This window comes from Mustela nivalis (assembly GCF_964662115.1).
Source record: "Mustela nivalis genome assembly, chromosome: 17".
Classification (NCBI taxonomy): Eukaryota; Metazoa; Chordata; class Mammalia; order Carnivora; family Mustelidae; genus Mustela; species Mustela nivalis.
The window spans coordinates 57,110,308-57,127,395 of NC_139036.1; the positions used below are offsets into that span (position 1 = coordinate 57,110,308).

Sequence of the window (17,088 nt, forward strand, 5' to 3'; positions counted from 1 at the left end):
GCCCAGCCAGGAGGGACAGATACATGAACACTCCAGCGCTCCAGCGCTGGGCTTTCTCAGAGCTTCCAGACTCACTGGTGGCGTGCCCACAGCCCCCTCCAGGCCAGGGCCCAGCAGTGTGCAGGCCCAGGGAAGTACTCTGGTGTTTCCTCCGCACCCCTCCTCCCAGACACAGAGGTTCCCAAGAAGTCACACAGTGGAGGGACTGGGGGACATGTTCCTCCCGCAAACACCTCATGGCCCGAGACAGAGACCGGGTCTGCATTTCCCTGAGGTGGTGAGCACAGCAGGTCAGCGAGCGCCTCCAAGGCCTCGGGCCCAGGACAGCTGCTGGGCTGCGCCAGGCCCCAGGGCACCCCCGGGTGGACCAAGTTGCTGAGTAACCACCACGGAACATTGGGAGGCCTTCCCGGCCCGGGCAGGCCTCGGGGTGCTGTGGGAACAATAGGCTCTCACACGGGGGAGGGCACCGTCTCCCCAGAGCCTCCCCCAGGGCCCTCAGCAGCCAGACCAGTCTCTTCTCCCAGGATCTCCCACTGGTCACCACACACAGAGCCAGAAAGGGTCCAGTCACTGCATTTTTACTACTTCACATTTTCAGCGAACAAATCAAGGTGCAAAGAGGGTTTATTTAACATTAATATATTAACTGGGTTTTTTTGTTTTTGTTTTTCGTCAAATAAATAGGGAATTCTCATTAAATAACCATCTCCTCACTTCACGGCCAGTCCAGAAGCAAATGAAGAGCAAATATTAGTGCATCCAGGGGGCAGATCACCAGTTAGGCATGAAGCTTAAAGGGAAGAGGGCAAGGGGACAGGGCTGGTGAGAGGTCACAGTCGGCACATAGGCTCAGACCAGGCCCCCGGGGCAGGGACCTCTGTTCCAGCCCACCCAGCAGCCCCCAAGGGGTATGATGGAATGAACATGCATTCTCCAGTTCCAGTCGGAGAAGCCCCTTCTACAGGGAAAAGAGAGAAGGCAGAGGACAACAAAAGCCAAACGTATCCAGAGGGAAGCAGCGGCCTGGCCTGACACCGCCCACCCCTTGGACACTTGCGTGGAAGCTCCCCAAGTCAAAGTGGTGGCAACAGGTGACCAAGGCCAGGACAGGGAGGGGAAGGTGAGCGTGACCGGGCTGGAGGCTGGCTGGGATCGGAATGTGGGCTGACAGTCCGGCGGGAAGGTGGCCTTCCACGGTGAGGCACAGGCCGGAGCGGAGGGAATGTGGGGGGGCCCGGCGGGGGCCCCCAGGAAGACGTGAGGCTGGTCTGAGGGAGTTCACAAGGCAGAGTAGAAAGTGGATTCCAAAACGAGGGAGCTGGACTGCGGAAGAGGAGGCGGCCAGAGAGTCCCTCCGTGGGCAGAAGCTACTAGAGCAAGACAGGAACGAGACGAGGCCCGAGCTCCGAGCAGAGCTCCGGAGACGGCGGGAGGGAAGCGCTCCGAGCAGTGCCGCGGGCTCCGAGCTAGAAGCGGGGAGGCACGGCTCCCGAGTCAAGGGCCCCCCCTTCCCTCAACACGAGTTCCTGGGAAGTGATTTATAATCAGACCTGGAGGAAGAACAAGGCCCTTCCCTCACCCCCCAGCCCCAGTCTCAGCCCCGAGGGGAAGGGAAGGGGAGGGGAGAGTGATGAGGGGTAGGAGGCAGGGGCGGGAGGGGTCTACTGGGTCTTCTTATCTTCTGGGGGGTAGTAGGGAGGTGGCGGAGGCTGGTTCTAAGGAAGGAAGGAAAAAAGATCTCAATTAGAACAATTAGAAGGTTCTTGACAAGACAAGGTCTCCCCGCCCCCCGAGCCCTGCACACTGGCCGCCCGCGCCCGGCGCCCGCTCACCGTGGGCATGTAGACGTTGTGCGGGTTGCCCGGGTTGTAGTAGGCGCTGGCCGCCGCTTCCGCAGCCTTGGCTTCAGCTTGGAGAGCAAACACACTCAGTGTCAGCCCCAGCGGGGAGAGATTCCCACCAGGTCCCGCTCCCAACGGCTGGTGCTACCCGATTCCTTCCAGCTCCTTCCGAGCCCTCGCTCCCAACCTGATCCTCCCCAGGATCCCGCCCAGGGCACGCTGCCACCTTCCGGTTGCGGATGACCAGACTGACAGAGGGAGACCTTCCCTGCCCCAGGGTACCACCCGGCTAGCTGGGGGAGCAGAGGGGGCTGCGGTCCAGGTCTCTACCAGCAGCCACCACACTGCTGGTCTCCTGGACTAGGCCAAGGGCACGGGTCATTCGCCATCTGGGGCTCCCGGGCCAACCTCTAGCCATTCTCTGTAGCTCTCCGTGCAGCCCTGGAGAGGAGCGGGCTGATCCCCCAGGAGTGGGAGCGGCCCAGGGTCTCACCTGCCGGAGTGGAGGGGACATCAGGGCCGCTGACCGGAGGTTCCATGGGCCCAGGGTAGGGCGGTGGGGGAGGCTGCACATACCCCATGGCCCCGTCCATCATGGGCGGTCCCGGATAGAACTCTGCTCAGCGAGAGAGAAAGGGACCCAGTGAGCAAGCCGGCCCCGGCTCCGCCAGCGGGCACCTCCCGGGCCTCTCCAGCTCCTCTATCCGTCCTGAAGACTCCCCTCGGCAACCCCCTGGCCTGGGTGGGCGGGGTGAGGGCTGGGCAGCGAAGGACACACTCACCAGGTGGGGGCGGTGGGTAGGGGTAGCCAGGAGGGCAGGGGTACATTCCATTGGCGAATGGCGGGGGAAAGACATAGGCCCCGCCGGGCATGTGGGAATACCCATAGGCTCCATTGGGGGCTTCGCCTCGGGAGGCTACAAATAAGTACAAGGGGAGAGAGAAGTGAGTGTCACCTACCCAGGGGGGCTGCAGGGTCCCAGGAATGTGCAGAGCAGATACGCCTCACCCCGCCCCACTCCACTCCCCACCCATGCTAGAGCCGGCCTCGGTCGGGGAGGAAGTGAGGGATCTGGATGGGGACACAGGCCAGGGCCAGGACAGGGGGACAGACAGACGGATGGACACAGACAAAGAGGGAGGCTCGGGGATGGGGCCCCAGACGCGGCTGGGGTGAGCTGGGGACAACACGGGGATGTCTGCGGAACTTTAGACTGTTCTACGGGAGCTTAATGGTTGGGTTTCTCGTTTTTTTGAGGCCGCAGTAAAACGTCCTCGAGTCCCAAGAGTTTTGTCCCAATGTCCCATACAGGCTCCAGGCTGGGTATACCCGGCCTTTGAGGTACAGGCCAGAGTGATGCTAGTGACAAGTTTCCTTCCCAATTCCCAGCCCCGGTCGGCCCGGGGCCCAGAGACTTATCTCTCGAGTGCTTAAAAAACAAAACAAAAAGTGAACAAACTCAAACAAACAAATTAAGACCCACACATTTAAATATGTCTTCGCCCCGAACTTTCAGAGCACTGGTACCTTGAGATGCCACCTGTAGCATCCGTTGTCCGAACTCGATGGCGCCCCCTGCTGTAAAGGTCAACTTGTAGGACGCAGCGCCTTCCCAGCCACCTGGGAGGGAACAGGCCGGTCAACACCTCCAGAGAAGAACCCAGGTTACACCCAGAGAGCAGGCTCTCTGTTGTCCTGGGTCTCTGTCCGGCGCCCCTGGGGAAAGGGCAGACTCCGCAGCACCCACCCGCTTCCCGTGCGCCGCCCACCTGGGGGCGTGTCCGCAGGACACTCTTGGGGACAGGGGACTTTTCTTTCTTGGAACAAGCTTCCCCAGTTATCCCATCCCCAGCCGGGGAAGATCATCAGCACTAGAGCCTCCCACACCTCCATGAAGCAAGTTCCCGAGCAGTTTCCTTCAGCAACAAGAGACATTCAAGTTCAGAGCAGATCCCTCCTGAGGGGCCTAAGGACGGACCCCTGGCCCCTCTAGCCTGGCTTCTGCCCAAGGGGAACTGTGAGCTTCTAGAGAGCAAGACTCAACCTGGCTGGGTGTGAGGGGGAGGCCAAGTTCAACACAGAGGTCTCTGGTGTCTCCTGCCCGTCACCAAGCAAGGCACCTTCAGGCAGGAGAGAGGCAGCTGGCTCTTCCTGGCCTTAGGGAAAAGGTCATTCCCCAGCCCTGACACAGGTCTTCGCACACCTCAAAGGTGAACACACTCCCCAGGTCACGATGATCATTTGTACTTATTTTTTCAAGTCACCTGGCCGATTTCACTCTGACAAGGTGAGACGAGCTGCTACCTTCAATGTCAGCCTCTCCTAGCTCTTGTCATTCAAAGGCCCACCTCTGCTCGACAGTTGGCAGCCCTGGCGGGGGGTGGTGGGAGCTAATCCAGAGCCAGGAAGAGGACAAGGCTGGGGCAGATTAAGAGAGCCAAAGACTGCGGCGCCCGCGTGGCTCAGCTGGTTGAGCATCTGCCTTCGGCTTGGGTCATGATTTCAGGGTCCTGGGATTGAGCCCCAAGTCAGGCTTCTGGCTGGGCAGGGAGCCTGTTTCTCCCTTTCCTTCTACTGATCCCCTGTCTGTGCGTGCTTTCTCTCAAATGAATCAATAAAATCTTAAAAAAAAATAGACAGCCAAAGAGGGTGTCTCCAAGACAGCAGAGGTGCAGCCAGAGCACTGCTCTGGAAGCCCCATCTGTGTCCCTGAACGCCATCACCCACCTCCTGCTTCAGCCTTCACTGTTCCCTTGATGTAATTTGCACCAAACACGGGTTGCTTGATCTCACAGTCCTTCATCAGATAAAACGGCATCATGAAGGACTGCATGGCATCTCTGCCTTTGGACAGAAAGATGATCTGCAGGGAGACAGGAGGAGAGCCATCAGTGCCCATGCCACAGCCTGCCCGCTCGGCTACCACTTCCTGCGTGTGAGGAGTCTGCCCCTGGCGCCAGGGCCCCGCGGCCCCAGGGCACACTCTGCACCAGAAGCTCCTGGAGAGCTCTGAAAAGCGAAGGGCCTGGGGGGCTCCGACAAATAAGGGTCTGCCCTCGGCTCAGGTCACAATCCCAGGATCCTGGGACCGAGCCCTGCATCGGGTTCCCCGCTCAGTGGGGAGCCTGCTTCTCCTTTTCCCTCTGCCTGCTGCTCCCTGCTTGTGCTCTGTCAAATAAATAAAAACTGGAAAAAAAAAAAAAAGTGAAAGGGCCTGCGTGCAGTCTGGCTGGAGAGGCTGAACGTGGGAGTGCACGAGAACATGCCGCTCACAGCCTCACAGCACACCCCAGAGGGACAGGCTGCTCTGCCGTGACGTGGTAGATGTGCCAGGCAAGGGAGGGGCTACCAAGGTCGGGCAGGGGGCCTGGGGAGGGCAGGAGGTGCTGGCTCCCGGGAGAAGGGGGCTGCCCAAACAGCAGGAGGGTCCCAGCTGCACTTGGAAACCCTCTTTTAAAACCCTTCCATCTGGGACTGAAGACGCCACCAGAAAGGAGGTTTTCAGGCTCCTCTGTCTCCGCTAGGTCGATGTGAGGAAAACTTGAAGATAGGCCCCTGTCTTCCAACCATCTTTAAATCTAACTCTCGGTAGCTATGGGCAGTGAACCTTTTCCAAGAATGGCCATTTGTCTTTCTCTGGAAGGCTCTCGGTCGGCCTGGGTCATTCGCAGGCAAGGCCCGAGCTGCAGTCTGGCACTCCTGGCTCCGCCGGGCTGTGGCGGGCTGTCTGCCCAGCCTGGAGGCTCTGCGTGCACTGCTGTATCCTGTTTACCACATTTGTCCCTCTGGTCATGCACAAAGGCTTTGTGGGCTGCTCTTACAGAAATCAAAGTCGTAAGAGCTCCCCACTCCGGGCCCAAGGCATCCCAGCAGCTGCACCCTGTGGATTTTACAGGGACTGTTCCAGATTCTGCATGGATTCAATGGCCTGGGGTTGGTTCAGCTGCTCAGAGAGGCTGGTGGTTCTAGAACCCAGGCGCAAGTGACAGAAATATGTGGAGTGAGCAACTAACGCTCCTCAGGTTCAGAGGCCACTGGGCTCACGAAGCTGACCTAAGACTCACAATGCCCCCAGGAACCATGAACTTTCAAACCGTCACATGGTGAGACTCACCCGGTAAGGGGTAAGGTAGACGGTGCCTTTCTTGGTCCCTTTGAAGGCCTCGGGCACATTCTTCATGTCATTGAATGTAAGTTCCACATGGTCATAAGACATCAGGATGCTGGGAGGAGAAACGAGAGGACAGACCCTGATGAGCCAGCTCGGAGCCAAGCCCTGCTTTCCCCGGAGACTGGACCCTCTCCCCGCAAGCAGGTGTCTGGCACATCGGGTCTCAAACCTGTCTGGACACTGCTGCAAGGAAACCGTTAATATAGCCTTGGAAGGGATGAGCAAGGTGGGGGTCTACAGAATTTCCCCAAGCCCCACATATACACCTCCAGGTGACCACAGCAGAAGAGCCGAGGACATTAAAGCCGTAACACCATCATCCCTTAAATCTCGTTAGATTACCTGGGTTGACTCTCCCATTTTCTTCTCAGTCCCTATGATAAGTGTCTGTTTTCATTGGCTTATTAGTACTAATATATAAACCCTCTAAGACACGATCACACATTACCAAAGAGCTTATGTATGGTTCCTTTAAACCTGGGCTTCCTGAACTGGGTCTGCAGGGCTGGGAGTCCATGAAGCCCTTGAGATGACGGTGTCCGCGCACTTTCCTGGAAGAATCTGCAGCTTTCATCGCTCTCAAAGGGACTCATCGCTTGAAGAGTAAGGCTTGGTATTTTACCATGAAATTTTATTGTTTTTTTTTTTAATATTTATTTATGTGGCAGACAGAGATCACAAGTAGGCAGAGAGGCAAGCAGAGAGAGAGGAGGAAGCAGGCTTCCTGCTGAGCAGAGAGCCCAATATGGGGCTCCATCAGGAACTGAGCTGAAGGCAGAGGCTTTAACCCACTGACCCACCCATGCGCCCTACCCTGAAATTTTAAATGCTAATTTAAACTCCAACTGCCGTACACACGATTTTTTTCAGGAATGAGGCTGAAGTATCTTCTAAAACAAGGCACCCCATTATTTAGCAGCACAGAGCCTGAAGCCAGGTAGGAGGCTCACCAGCACAGACATAGTCTTGTCCCACAAAGCCCCACTGAGAAAGAAAAATAGTCCCAGGAGATATTACCAAATGGCATCAAAAGTGTTTTTCCAGGCCCGGGACTGGCTTGCACACAGAGAGACTTACAAATCGGGGAACAATGTGAGGTTTCTCTGATTATACGATAACAAGGTCCAAGTTCACCCGGTTCCATTTGTCTTCTTCCTCCTCCCAAGCGTCACAACTGTCTTCACTGGTGAAGGTAAGTGGGAAAGCGGACTGGCACCAGCACGGAGAAGTCCCGCTCAGAGAGGGCCTGAGTAGCTTGGCAGATTGGTTAAGTGGCTGACCCTTGCTTTCTGTTCAGGTCACGACCTCCGGGTCCTGGGACCGAGCCCCACATGGGGCTCTGAGCTCAGCAGGAAGCGTGCTTGTGGATTCTCTCTCTCCCTCTGCTCCTCCCCACGCCTGCGCTCGGGCCCTCTCCCTCTCTCTCTCAAATAAATAACTCTTAATATGTATATATATTGTATACATATATATACGTGCATGTGTATTTACTTAAGAAGCACAGCTCAGAGAAAAGAGATCATTACCAGAACAGGCTGGTCCCGCAGACCCTGAGCAGGTAAGATGGTGGGACCATCAGCATTCTGAAGCCAGGGCACCCCAGGCGTTCTCCTGACTCATCAAGCATTCCTGGATGCTGGCCTGGCAGGCTACAAGGCTCTGATCCCACCAAGTCTCTTCTGGGGACTCAGACTCCTCATAAGCCTTCTGCCTTCAAGAGGCATTTCAGGGTCAGTACAGTTCAACCAAGGCTAGAGCAAGAGAGAAGCCCCCGAAAAGTCCAGAGAGGGGAGAAGAGACAACAGAATCGATCTGGGGTTGGCGGGGTGGAAGAGAAAGTCAGTCTAGGGCTGGGAGACCTCTGCTCTGGGAGGTGACCCAAGTCAACAGGCATTCAAGAGACAGACGCAAGGACGGACGCCGCGCTAGGAGACGTGTTGGACATCTGACAAACATCTACTGAACTGCACCTCTGGGCCTCAGTTTCTCATCTGGGCGCTCAGCAGTTCTGGAATATGCCGGAAGGCTCTGTACTGTAGTTAAGCCTGCGGACTTCAGAGTACAGTCGTCCTTCCCGGAAGCCCGTCTGTGTTATTCACAGCTCTGCGATCGCGGGCAAGTTACTCAGCCTCCCCGCGCCTCAGTTTCCCGAGCTGTAAGGTGTGCAGCACAGCATCCGCCGCGCCGCGCTCACACCTTAAATGAGGCGGAAGAGGAGCGCGGCCCGGCACGCAGCAACCGCCCCGTAAGCGGCAATTATTTTCGTCTAAAGCTCTTCCCACCTCTCCAAGTCCTCGACCCCCAGGGCCCCACCTGTCTCCCGCAGCCCCGTCCCCCTCCAGCCGCCCCACCCCCGGCCAATCGCGACACCCCGGCCGCTCCTGCCTCCGGCCCCGCCTCCAGCCGTTACCCCCACCCACCGCACCCCGACAGTTTACCCTGCTCACGGGTGTACCCCCCACCGCCCACCCGCCCACCTCCCACGCCCGCCCTCCCCTCCTCCAGGATCCTTCCGCAGTGTTTTCACCTCTCCGTGTTGTTGACGATCACTCCGCCGCCCTCCGAGTGATTCTTGTTGAGCGCCATAGTCTCTCCGAAAAGGGTCCCGAGACTCCCAACGCAGTGCGCTTGCGCCCCTCTACGGCCCGCCCCTAGTGGCGTCGTTCGTATTAGAGTCAGCCAATCACAGCTCTTGTGCGGAGCCTGCCCAACCACCTGATCTCGAGCGTCACGTGGTAATAGTTTACTCGCTTCCCCCCGGCCCCCAAGTTTCGCCTGCATCACAAACAAGCTGAAGACTACAATTCCCAGAAGGCAATGCTCCCTCAGTCGGCTTTCCTCTACGCTTGCGGAGGGATGCATTCTGGAACTTGTAGTCTTTTGACTTCCTAATTGCATAACTAATCCGCCGGTGCGTTCCCCACTGCCCATCCCCTCTTCAAAGGAACAGGAATAAATTGTTGGACCTGCCACAAAGGAATTAATCGTAAAGGCCCTGAACACAAAAGTGCACACTCACGGGATAGGGACAGTAATCTAAACCAGGTGTGGGGAATGGTGAACAGTCACCTGCTGGGGCATCTTTATTCGCTCAAAGAGCATTTGCGGAACCCCGAGTCCGTGACTTTGCCCCCGGTTCGGGTCGTCACCGTAGCGTTGGAGATGAGGGCAAGGCCCGGGTCCAGGCCGTGGTGGCCCAGCGGGCTGGCTGGTAGAGAGGCGTCAAGAAAACTTCCCGTCCGAGTCATGAAGTCAGACCCAAGCCCTCCGAGGTTGGGGGTGAGAATGTCCGTATGGGGAGGAGAACCCCCGTGCCCGGACCTGACACCTCCACCAGCCTCACAGTGCGGGCGGGTGGGCCCCCACCTTCCGGCCGCCTCCATCGCGGCGGGCCTAGCGGTGGCACTGCCCCTCCTAGAAGGTTCTGGCTCTCAGTCCGGCCCGCCCTGCAGCGACGCAGCTGGAAGACAGACACAAGATCGGCAGTAATTGAACCCCGCACGAGGCGAGACCTGCAGCCTCATTATTTGTTTCACAGAATAGAGCTGACTCATGGCAGCCTGGGACCCAGCCCTGGGCGGCGCCCTTGGGCAGCTGTAGTTATTATGGAAACTACCCCCGCCTCGGAGGTGGATCTTTGAGGGGGCGGGGGGGGGGTGTCCCTCCCCACGGGGCGGTGCTGGTGCAACGTTAATCCTCAGGGATAAGGGATCAGAGTTTGAGTTGAAGCAGACAGCGGATTCCCTGGCACGTGATGCCCAAAGCTGGGGACTCATCTGCGATTTCTTAGGTGAAGTATCAAAATCCAGAAAAGGTTATGAGACGTGTAACAGCCTTTTGTGAAGTCTTAAGCACAAGCAGGTGGGACCCTGCAGGACAAGGGCAGTGAATTACTGCATAATGGACGCGGTGAGATCTGCCCCAGCAGTTAAATTAATTTTGGCACAGGAAGTCTATGCCGCTGTTTTTTAAAAAATGACGGCAAATTCTACATGCAGACAGAGAAAGACTGCCTGTCTGTTGGGTTCAAACACAGGTGTATGAATATGCTACAGCAAAAAAACCAAAACACAAAAAACTTCTGTTTGTATTAAAGTTAGGTTTTAGATCTACATATAAAATTTCTGGAAAGAGCCACCAGACATTGTTTTTGGCATGATCCCCATGCCACGTGGGTCTGGGAATTGGGGTGGGCTGGTAACTCCATATATTGTATACTTCCTTGTACTGTTTAGTAGTTTACTGTGCACATTCTAAATATTAATAACATTTCAAAAAGAAAGCGAAGATCCACCCAGTAAAGGTTATGCAAGAATGAATGCTTTGAGGACCATAAAAGGGAAGGTGGGGAAAAGTCCAGTACCGCCCCCCCCCCCCACACACACACCCCTTTCAGGAACTCCATCCCGTGGCAGAAGCACTTACAGCTTTTGGAGGCCTTGTTAAGAACTAAAATACGCAATCATGAAAACACGGTATACACAGCTGTAGCCACACTTAGGCCTCCTGACAGGAGAGGAAATGTGTTGAAGAGGAAGTCAGAGTGGAGATGAGCTAGCAGGCTTAGCTGATTCCAGTGTCAATGTCCAACTTCTCCAAGTTTAATAAAAACATATGACTCAGGGGCGCCTGGGTGGCTCAGTGGGTTAAAGTCTCTTGCCTTCAGCTCAGGTCGTGGTCCCAGGGTCCTGGGATCTAGCTCCAGAGTCAGGCTCTCTGCTCAGCAGGGAGCCTGCTTCCTCCTCTCTCCTGCCTGCTTCTCTGCCTACTTGTGATCTCTGTCAAATAAATAAATAAAATCTTAAACAAACAAACAAACAAAAATAGGACTCAGGGGCACTTGGGTGGCTCAGTTGTTAGGCTCAGGTGATGATCTCAGCGCTCTGGGATGGAGCCCTGCATCGGGCTCCCTGCTTGGCAGGCGCCTGCTTCTCCCTCTCCCACTCCCTCTGCTTGTGTTCCCTCTCTTGCTGTGTCTCTCTCTCTGTCAAATAAATAAATAAATAAAATATTAAAAAAAAAAAATATATATATATGACTCTGGGGCACCAGGCTGGCTTAGGAGAGCACGCGACTCTTGGTCTCAGGGCTGTGAGTTTGAACCCCATGTTGTGTGGAGATTACCTAAAAATAAAATTTTAAAAAATAAAAAGAAAATCTTAAAAAATAATAACAGTAAAATTAAAATATATGACCATGTGAACACATTGTTAGAGTTACTCCCAGCTGTGAATTGGGCAGTGGTTTCCAGCACCCATGCCGAGGGGCTCAAGGGGAGTTCATTGCTGAACCAAGACACTGGCAAAGGGCTCCATCTGAGCCCAGGGCTCAGACCTCAGACCTCTCCTGCCTTGGAGTCCGCACAGGCTCTGCGTGTTTCCAGAAATGGTCACTTTTTGCTGAGTTGTAACCGTTCCTATTCTCCAGAGGGAAGCTTTTTTTTTTTTTTTTTTTTAAGATTTTATTTATTTATTTGACAGAGAGCACAAGGAGGAAGAGAGGCAGGCGGGGGGGGGGGGGGGAGCGGGTAGCGGGGGGGGGGGGGGGGGGGAGCAGGCTCCCTGCTCAGCAGGGGCTGGATGCGGGGCTGGAGCCCAGGATCCTGAGATCATGACCTGAGCTGAAGGCAGAGGCTTAACCCACTGTGCCACCGAGGTGCCCCCACCCCAGACCAACTTTGGGACAATTTTTATTTTAGATTTTGTTGTACTCTGCCATTTTCTAGTTTAGTTTGTCATTTGAAAAATTGCTAATTGTTATGCACTAAATTGATTTTGCCACCTCCAGCTTGAAAACCTCTGTTCCAGAAGAAAAGCTGAGGTGGGGGGGCGGGATGGGCAAGGGAGAGAAGGGAAGGCTGGAGTTGAGGCCAGCACCACTCCACCATGGGGACCTGCATCCACCCAGCGTCTAAAGCTGATACTGTCTCCTATTTAGGGTTCCCGAATTGGTATGCTAAGGGGCTGTATCCGTGTGCTGTAGGTAAGTCCCGGCCTCTTTGTGTGGCCCAGGAGTTGTGTGGATATTACCTCCTTTCTTCACTCTTCACGTAGCCGACTCAAAGACAGAGAGCCATCTTCCCATCTCTTAGCCAAGAGGGCCGGCAAGCCTTCTTGATCCCGGGGTGGGCTTATGGGTTCTCTAGCGGGCTGGCCTCCGTGCTGGCTGAGCACAGAAGTGGCCACCTCCTCCGAAGACAGAAAGGCCCACAGTGTGCAGCTGGGGCTGTAGGGCTGGACCGGGGTCAGTGGCTGGACCTAGAAAGGGGACGGGGTGCTTCCCAGAGCCCAGAGACAGGAGCAGAGTTCGGGGGATTCTCCAGGAGTAGGCCCCCTGCCCTGCTCCCACCCAGCAATCCCAGGAGGTGGGGTGTGGCTGTTGGGAGTAGGGGGGCTGAAGGCCAAGAACTGTGGTTTGGGGTTGTGTGAAAGGGTCCAGTCAAGAGGCAGAAACCACTGTGGCTACTGGACCTGGGAGCGTTCACTGTAGAGGATTAAAATAAAGCTATGGTAATGGAAAAGGTGAAGGAACCCAGGAGTGTGAGAAGCTGCCACCACGGGGGTGGGGGAAGACTTCCTGCGATGCGGGGGGGTGGGGGGGTGGGGGGGGCCGGCCTGGGAGCAGCTAGAGACTGGGGGCTGCCCCCACTTTCCAGCCCAGCAAGCTCTCTAGTGCCCCCTGGTGGTCGAGCCTGGCAAGGAGCCGGCAGCGGTGGCCCCCAGACCCCAGCATCTGGAAGCCTGACCTAAGGAGTGAGAGTTATGGGTGGAATTGTGTCCTCCCCAAATTCATATGTTGACATCCTAACCCCTAGTACCTCCGAATGTGACCTTAAGTGGAAGTAGGCTTGTTGCTGATGTAATTAATAAAGATGAGGTCATTGGGGGGGGCATCTCATCCATTAGGACAAGTGTCCTTATAAAAAAGGAGAAATTTGGACACAGTCAGGCACACAGAGAGAAGGCCAAGGCCATGAAGGCAGAGATCTACAAGCCAAGGATTGCCACATGTTGTCAGCAGACGGTCAGAAGCTAAGGGCCTGGTACCGATTCTCCCTCACAGTCTCAGAAAGGACGAAATCTGCCAAGACCTTGATTTCAAACTCTGGCTTTCAGAACTCCAAGACTAGTTCAGAACTCCGAGAATAGTTTCTGTTGTTCAAGCCACCTATTTTGTCGTCCTTTGTTCTGACAGCTCTAGAGGACTGCGACAGTGGGTTTGGAGCAGAAGGACAACAGCTGGGCATGATCCCCAAACCTCGCTTGGCCCGGGGGAGAGGAGGCTCACCGTGCAAGGACCCTTGAGCCCGGACGATGGGCATCTCAGCAGCGGTCCCCGTGGAAAGAAGATTCCCAACCCCCAGAGAAGCTCTCCTGGTTCAAGGCACTGTGTAAACCCCAGATGATTGTTCTACCTAGGACCCCCACCACCTTTCCAAACGTCCCTGAGGTTGAACATCTGACTCTCTTGACAAAGGGCAGCTCTGCGCGACATCGGAGTGGCAGATGCCACGTCAGGCCCGGGTGATGTGGACGTGAGCTATTTCGGGCCACGTCATTTTGACTGGGTCTTTCAGTGACGCCTGTTCCTTGCTCCTCCATGGGGAGGCAGAGCCAGGGCACGTCTGGGGTTTTTTCTGGTTGCTATGGAGATGAGCCCCACCCCACGTTCCCAGCCCAGACCTCCAGGCTCTGTCAAGTTCAATGTCCCCAGCGGGCAGCTGCAGGGTCTGTTGCAGCCGTTCCCTGCTGAGTGTTTGCGCAAACCTCCCCCTGCCTGTTTCCACTTCTGTGCCTCCCAAACCCCAGAGAGCCAGAAAGACATGGGCATCACCTCTGAAGGTGTCCCCTCCGCAGCACTGAGGAGCCACCCCTCTGATGGAGGGGCCTCAGGGAGAAGAGAGACCAGGAGAGACCAGGAGAGGCTGTCCTAGATATGGGCCCCTCCCTGCTTGGCTGGATGCTCCTTCCCAGAGGCTGGGGTGGGCTCCTCTTTCTGGAAAGACGCAAGGTGGGGGCATCCTTTGTCCTGCTCCCCCACTTTGCTCTCCTTAAACCCACGTCTCACCTAAACGACAGAGTGATTCTAGACTCTCAAATCTGATTGTACTGTTTCCGCATGTGACACCCTGCTCTCAGGAAAAGCCCAGAATCCTGAGCAGGCTCTGCCCAGCCAGACCTGGCTTGTCCAGCCGGTGCTGTTCCCTGCCCTCACTGCCCTCCCGCTCGGCCAGGCCCCGCCCGCACCCCCCCTGTTTGTCCTTGGCCAGCTGGCCTTGGCTCTCCATCCAGGAGGTCACCCTCGGAAATGCACCCCCGACTCTAGCAGGGTCCCAGGCCACATTTTCTTTTTTTCCGTCTCCGGGGAAATGTGGGGTTTGTTTTGTTCTGTTTTATTGTGGTGGAGGGGCCTTCCTGGGGTCTCTAGTGGGACCTGAGAATTAAGTCAACATCAAACCGATTAGCAGGAGAAAAGCAGACAGATTTTACTTTCATAGGTACCCAGGAGACTTCCTGGGGAAAAAAAGACCCCAAAATTTAGGCCTAACAAGAGGTTGCACCAAGAGGAGTAATTTTGGAGAAGAAGGCTTGAGGAAGTTGTTTTAACAAGGCTGATTTGTACAGATGTCTCTAGGCCTCAACATCCCCTCTCTGGTGATAAGAACGCCCTTTGCCAGCTGGCGTGGGGAGCCCATCTTCACATGGGAGTTTTATCTCCTATTTTCAGGAAGAAAAGGGGGAGGCCAGAAGGCACTTCCTGCGTCTGTTGTCTTTCAGGTCTCTCTCACACAGGAGACACGTTCTGAATCCCCTCAGCGGTAAGATACACATAACATAAAGTGTACTCTTTTGGGGTATCTGGCTGGCTGTCAGGAGATCATGGGATGCTTGTTTCCGGGGTTTGAGTTTGAGCCCCAGACTGGAGGCACGGTTTACTTAAAAGAAATGAAGTGTTTTAGTATATATTTATTTATTTGAGAGAAAAAGAGAGCACAAGCAGGGGGAGGGGCAGAAGGGGAGGGAGAAGCAGGCTCCCCACTGCGCAGGGAGCCCCGACTGACTGACTCGGGCTCCAACCCAGGACCCTGGGATCATGACCTGAACTGAAGGCAGAGGCTTAACCCACTGAGCCACGCAGGGGCCCCTGTTTTAATCTTGTCAAGGGTACAGTTGGTGTCATGAAGCGCCTTGTCATGAGACCTCCGTCACTATCTCCAGATCTTTGTTATCATCCCAAACTGAAACTCTATCCCCACTAAAAGCTGTCTAGCCCTCTCCTCCCCCAGCTTCTGTTACCGACCATCCTCCTTTTTGTCTCTGAATTTGTCTAGCGTAGGAAACTCATATAAATAGAGTCATACAAGAACTATCTTTTTTGCCTTTGGCTTATTTTACTTAGTGTAATGGCTTCGAGGTCATCCATGTGGGAGCAGGTATCAGGTATCGTCCCTTTCTGAGGCTGAGTCATAGTCCGTTATATGTAAATACCACATTTTGTTTATCCGTTCATCTCTCGGTGGACATTTGAGTTGCTTCTACCATATGGCTACTGTGAATAACTGCGAGGAACATGGGTGTCGAAGTATCTGGTCAAGTTTCTCTGCTCAGTGCCCTTGGGTATCTCCCAAAGTCCAGTCTCAGCCCTTGGGCAACAATTATCCTGTAGCCCTTTGTGAGGTCCCATCAGGGCAGGGCATGCCTATTTAGGTCCCTGATACCTGTATCCTTAGCACCGAACACAGTGCCCCACACTGAATAAATATTGTTAAATGAGTGAGCGAAAGTTTCCAGTCTTAGTGAGTGGATGTAATGTAGTGTCCTGGCAAACGAAGGTCTGGACTCATCCCAGCTCCTGAAGAACAGATCTGGAGATCTCCCAAGGATTGACAAATCCTCCAAGAGTACTGCTTTTGCTCAATTATTCTGGGGAATAATAACAATAGCAACAATACTTCTTGAAAACTCACTCTGGAGGCTCTTGGGTGGCTCAGCCGGTGAAGCGTCTGCCTTCAGCTCCAGTCATGATTTGGGGGTTCCTAGGATGGAGCCCCACATCGGGCTCTCTGCTCAGCAGGGAGTCCACTTTCCCTCCCAACCCTGCCTACTTGTGATTTCTCTCTTTCTGTCAAATAAATAAATAAATAAAATCTTAAAAAAAAAAAAAAAAGAAAAAGATGAAAGGAAAGAAAACTCATTTTGTGCCAGGGCTTGTGCCAACCACGTCACCTAAATTATCTCTTTCAATCTTCGAAACAATGCTGTGCCATTCCAGTCTTATCCTGTTCCACCACGGAGGAAACCCAGGCATGGAGGGGCTCAGAACCTGCCCAAAGCTTATGGCCAGCAAATGGCGGAAGAGGAATTTTTAGCCCAAACTTTCTGATTCCAAAACTCACACTCGAAAACATTCTCCACTGCTGGGGCAGAAAAGCGTTGCTTTTTATATTAAAGCAAAATGGGAGCTCTTATGGAGTAATATTCAAAGTCTGAATGTCTTTTAAAGATCAGGTACACAGGATACCAAAGCCTATTTCCTGCCTGCCTCAGTGCTCTGCGCCATGGATCTCTGAACTTGGGTCACCCCAGCTCCTCCGAGGGTCCTGGGGAAGGAGGTGGAGGGTGAGGGTGAAGCCCATGACCGCCTCCTAAGGGACTCCTGCAGTTCCTAGAATCTTCTGGAAGATGTGCTGTGTAGCAAGGAAGTGGCCTACATCCCACTCTTTGCATGGTAGCATGTAATGGGAAAGCGTGTGTCATATGTGGGGCTGACTGGGCTGCAGACCCTGTAGCCAGATGCCACCTACACCCCTGCAAGACCTTTAGCACCAGCCCACAGGGCCATTGGCAGCCCTCAGCCCCGCCCAGTCCAGCCCTGTCTTCCTGGCCAGGCCCTCTGGGCTTAGCCACAGTCTGGGTCCAGCCTCCTGCTGATCCTGGGAAGAGGGAAGTATAAGGAAGACTTCTCTGTGAGGGACGAGTAGGGAGGGGAGAGGATGGGGCCACTTTCCTCCTGGAGTGTGTGTGGGGGAGGGTGGGGGGGTGCAAACAGGGGAGGATACAGGACCGCGCCTG

The 17,088-nt window shown here is 54.9% G+C and overlaps 1 protein-coding gene across 2 annotated transcripts; it reads right to left on the bottom strand.

Moving 5' to 3' along the window:
• Positions 1-565: 565 nt before the first annotated feature.
• Positions 566-8,668, bottom strand: WBP2 (WW domain binding protein 2). Of its 2 annotated transcripts, XM_082705261.1 has the most exons (8): positions 8,544-8,667; positions 5,960-6,068; positions 4,573-4,708; positions 3,373-3,465; positions 2,627-2,761; positions 2,338-2,460; positions 1,836-1,912; positions 566-1,718 (listed from the first exon to the last, which is right to left on the bottom strand). In XM_082705261.1, exons 1-8 carry the CDS (start codon positions 8,600-8,602, stop codon positions 1,665-1,667), a joined length of 786 nt encoding a protein of 261 aa, XP_082561387.1. In that variant the 5' UTR covers positions 8,603-8,667; the 3' UTR covers positions 566-1,664. The 2 variants fall into 2 exon arrangements, with proteins under 2 accessions (XP_082561387.1, XP_082561386.1); XM_082705260.1 differs by lacking the exon at positions 2,627-2,761 and having other exon boundaries at positions 8,544-8,668.
• Positions 8,669-17,088: the final 8,420 nt, after the last annotated feature.

Excerpts from the sequence above, each read along its gene's own strand:
- WBP2 (XM_082705261.1), bottom strand. The coding sequence starts at position 8,602 with ATGGCGCTCAACAAGAATCACTCGGAGGGCGGCGGAGTGATCGTCAAC. Across the intron at positions 2,762-3,372 it reads GCTACAGGTGGCATCTCAAG|CCTCCCGAGGCGAAGCCCCC; the intron begins GTACCAGTGCTC and ends ACTTATTTGTAG. Across the intron at positions 1,719-1,835 it reads ACAACGTCTACATGCCCACG|AACCAGCCTCCGCCACCTCC; the intron begins GTGAGCGGGCGC and ends TTCCTTCCTTAG.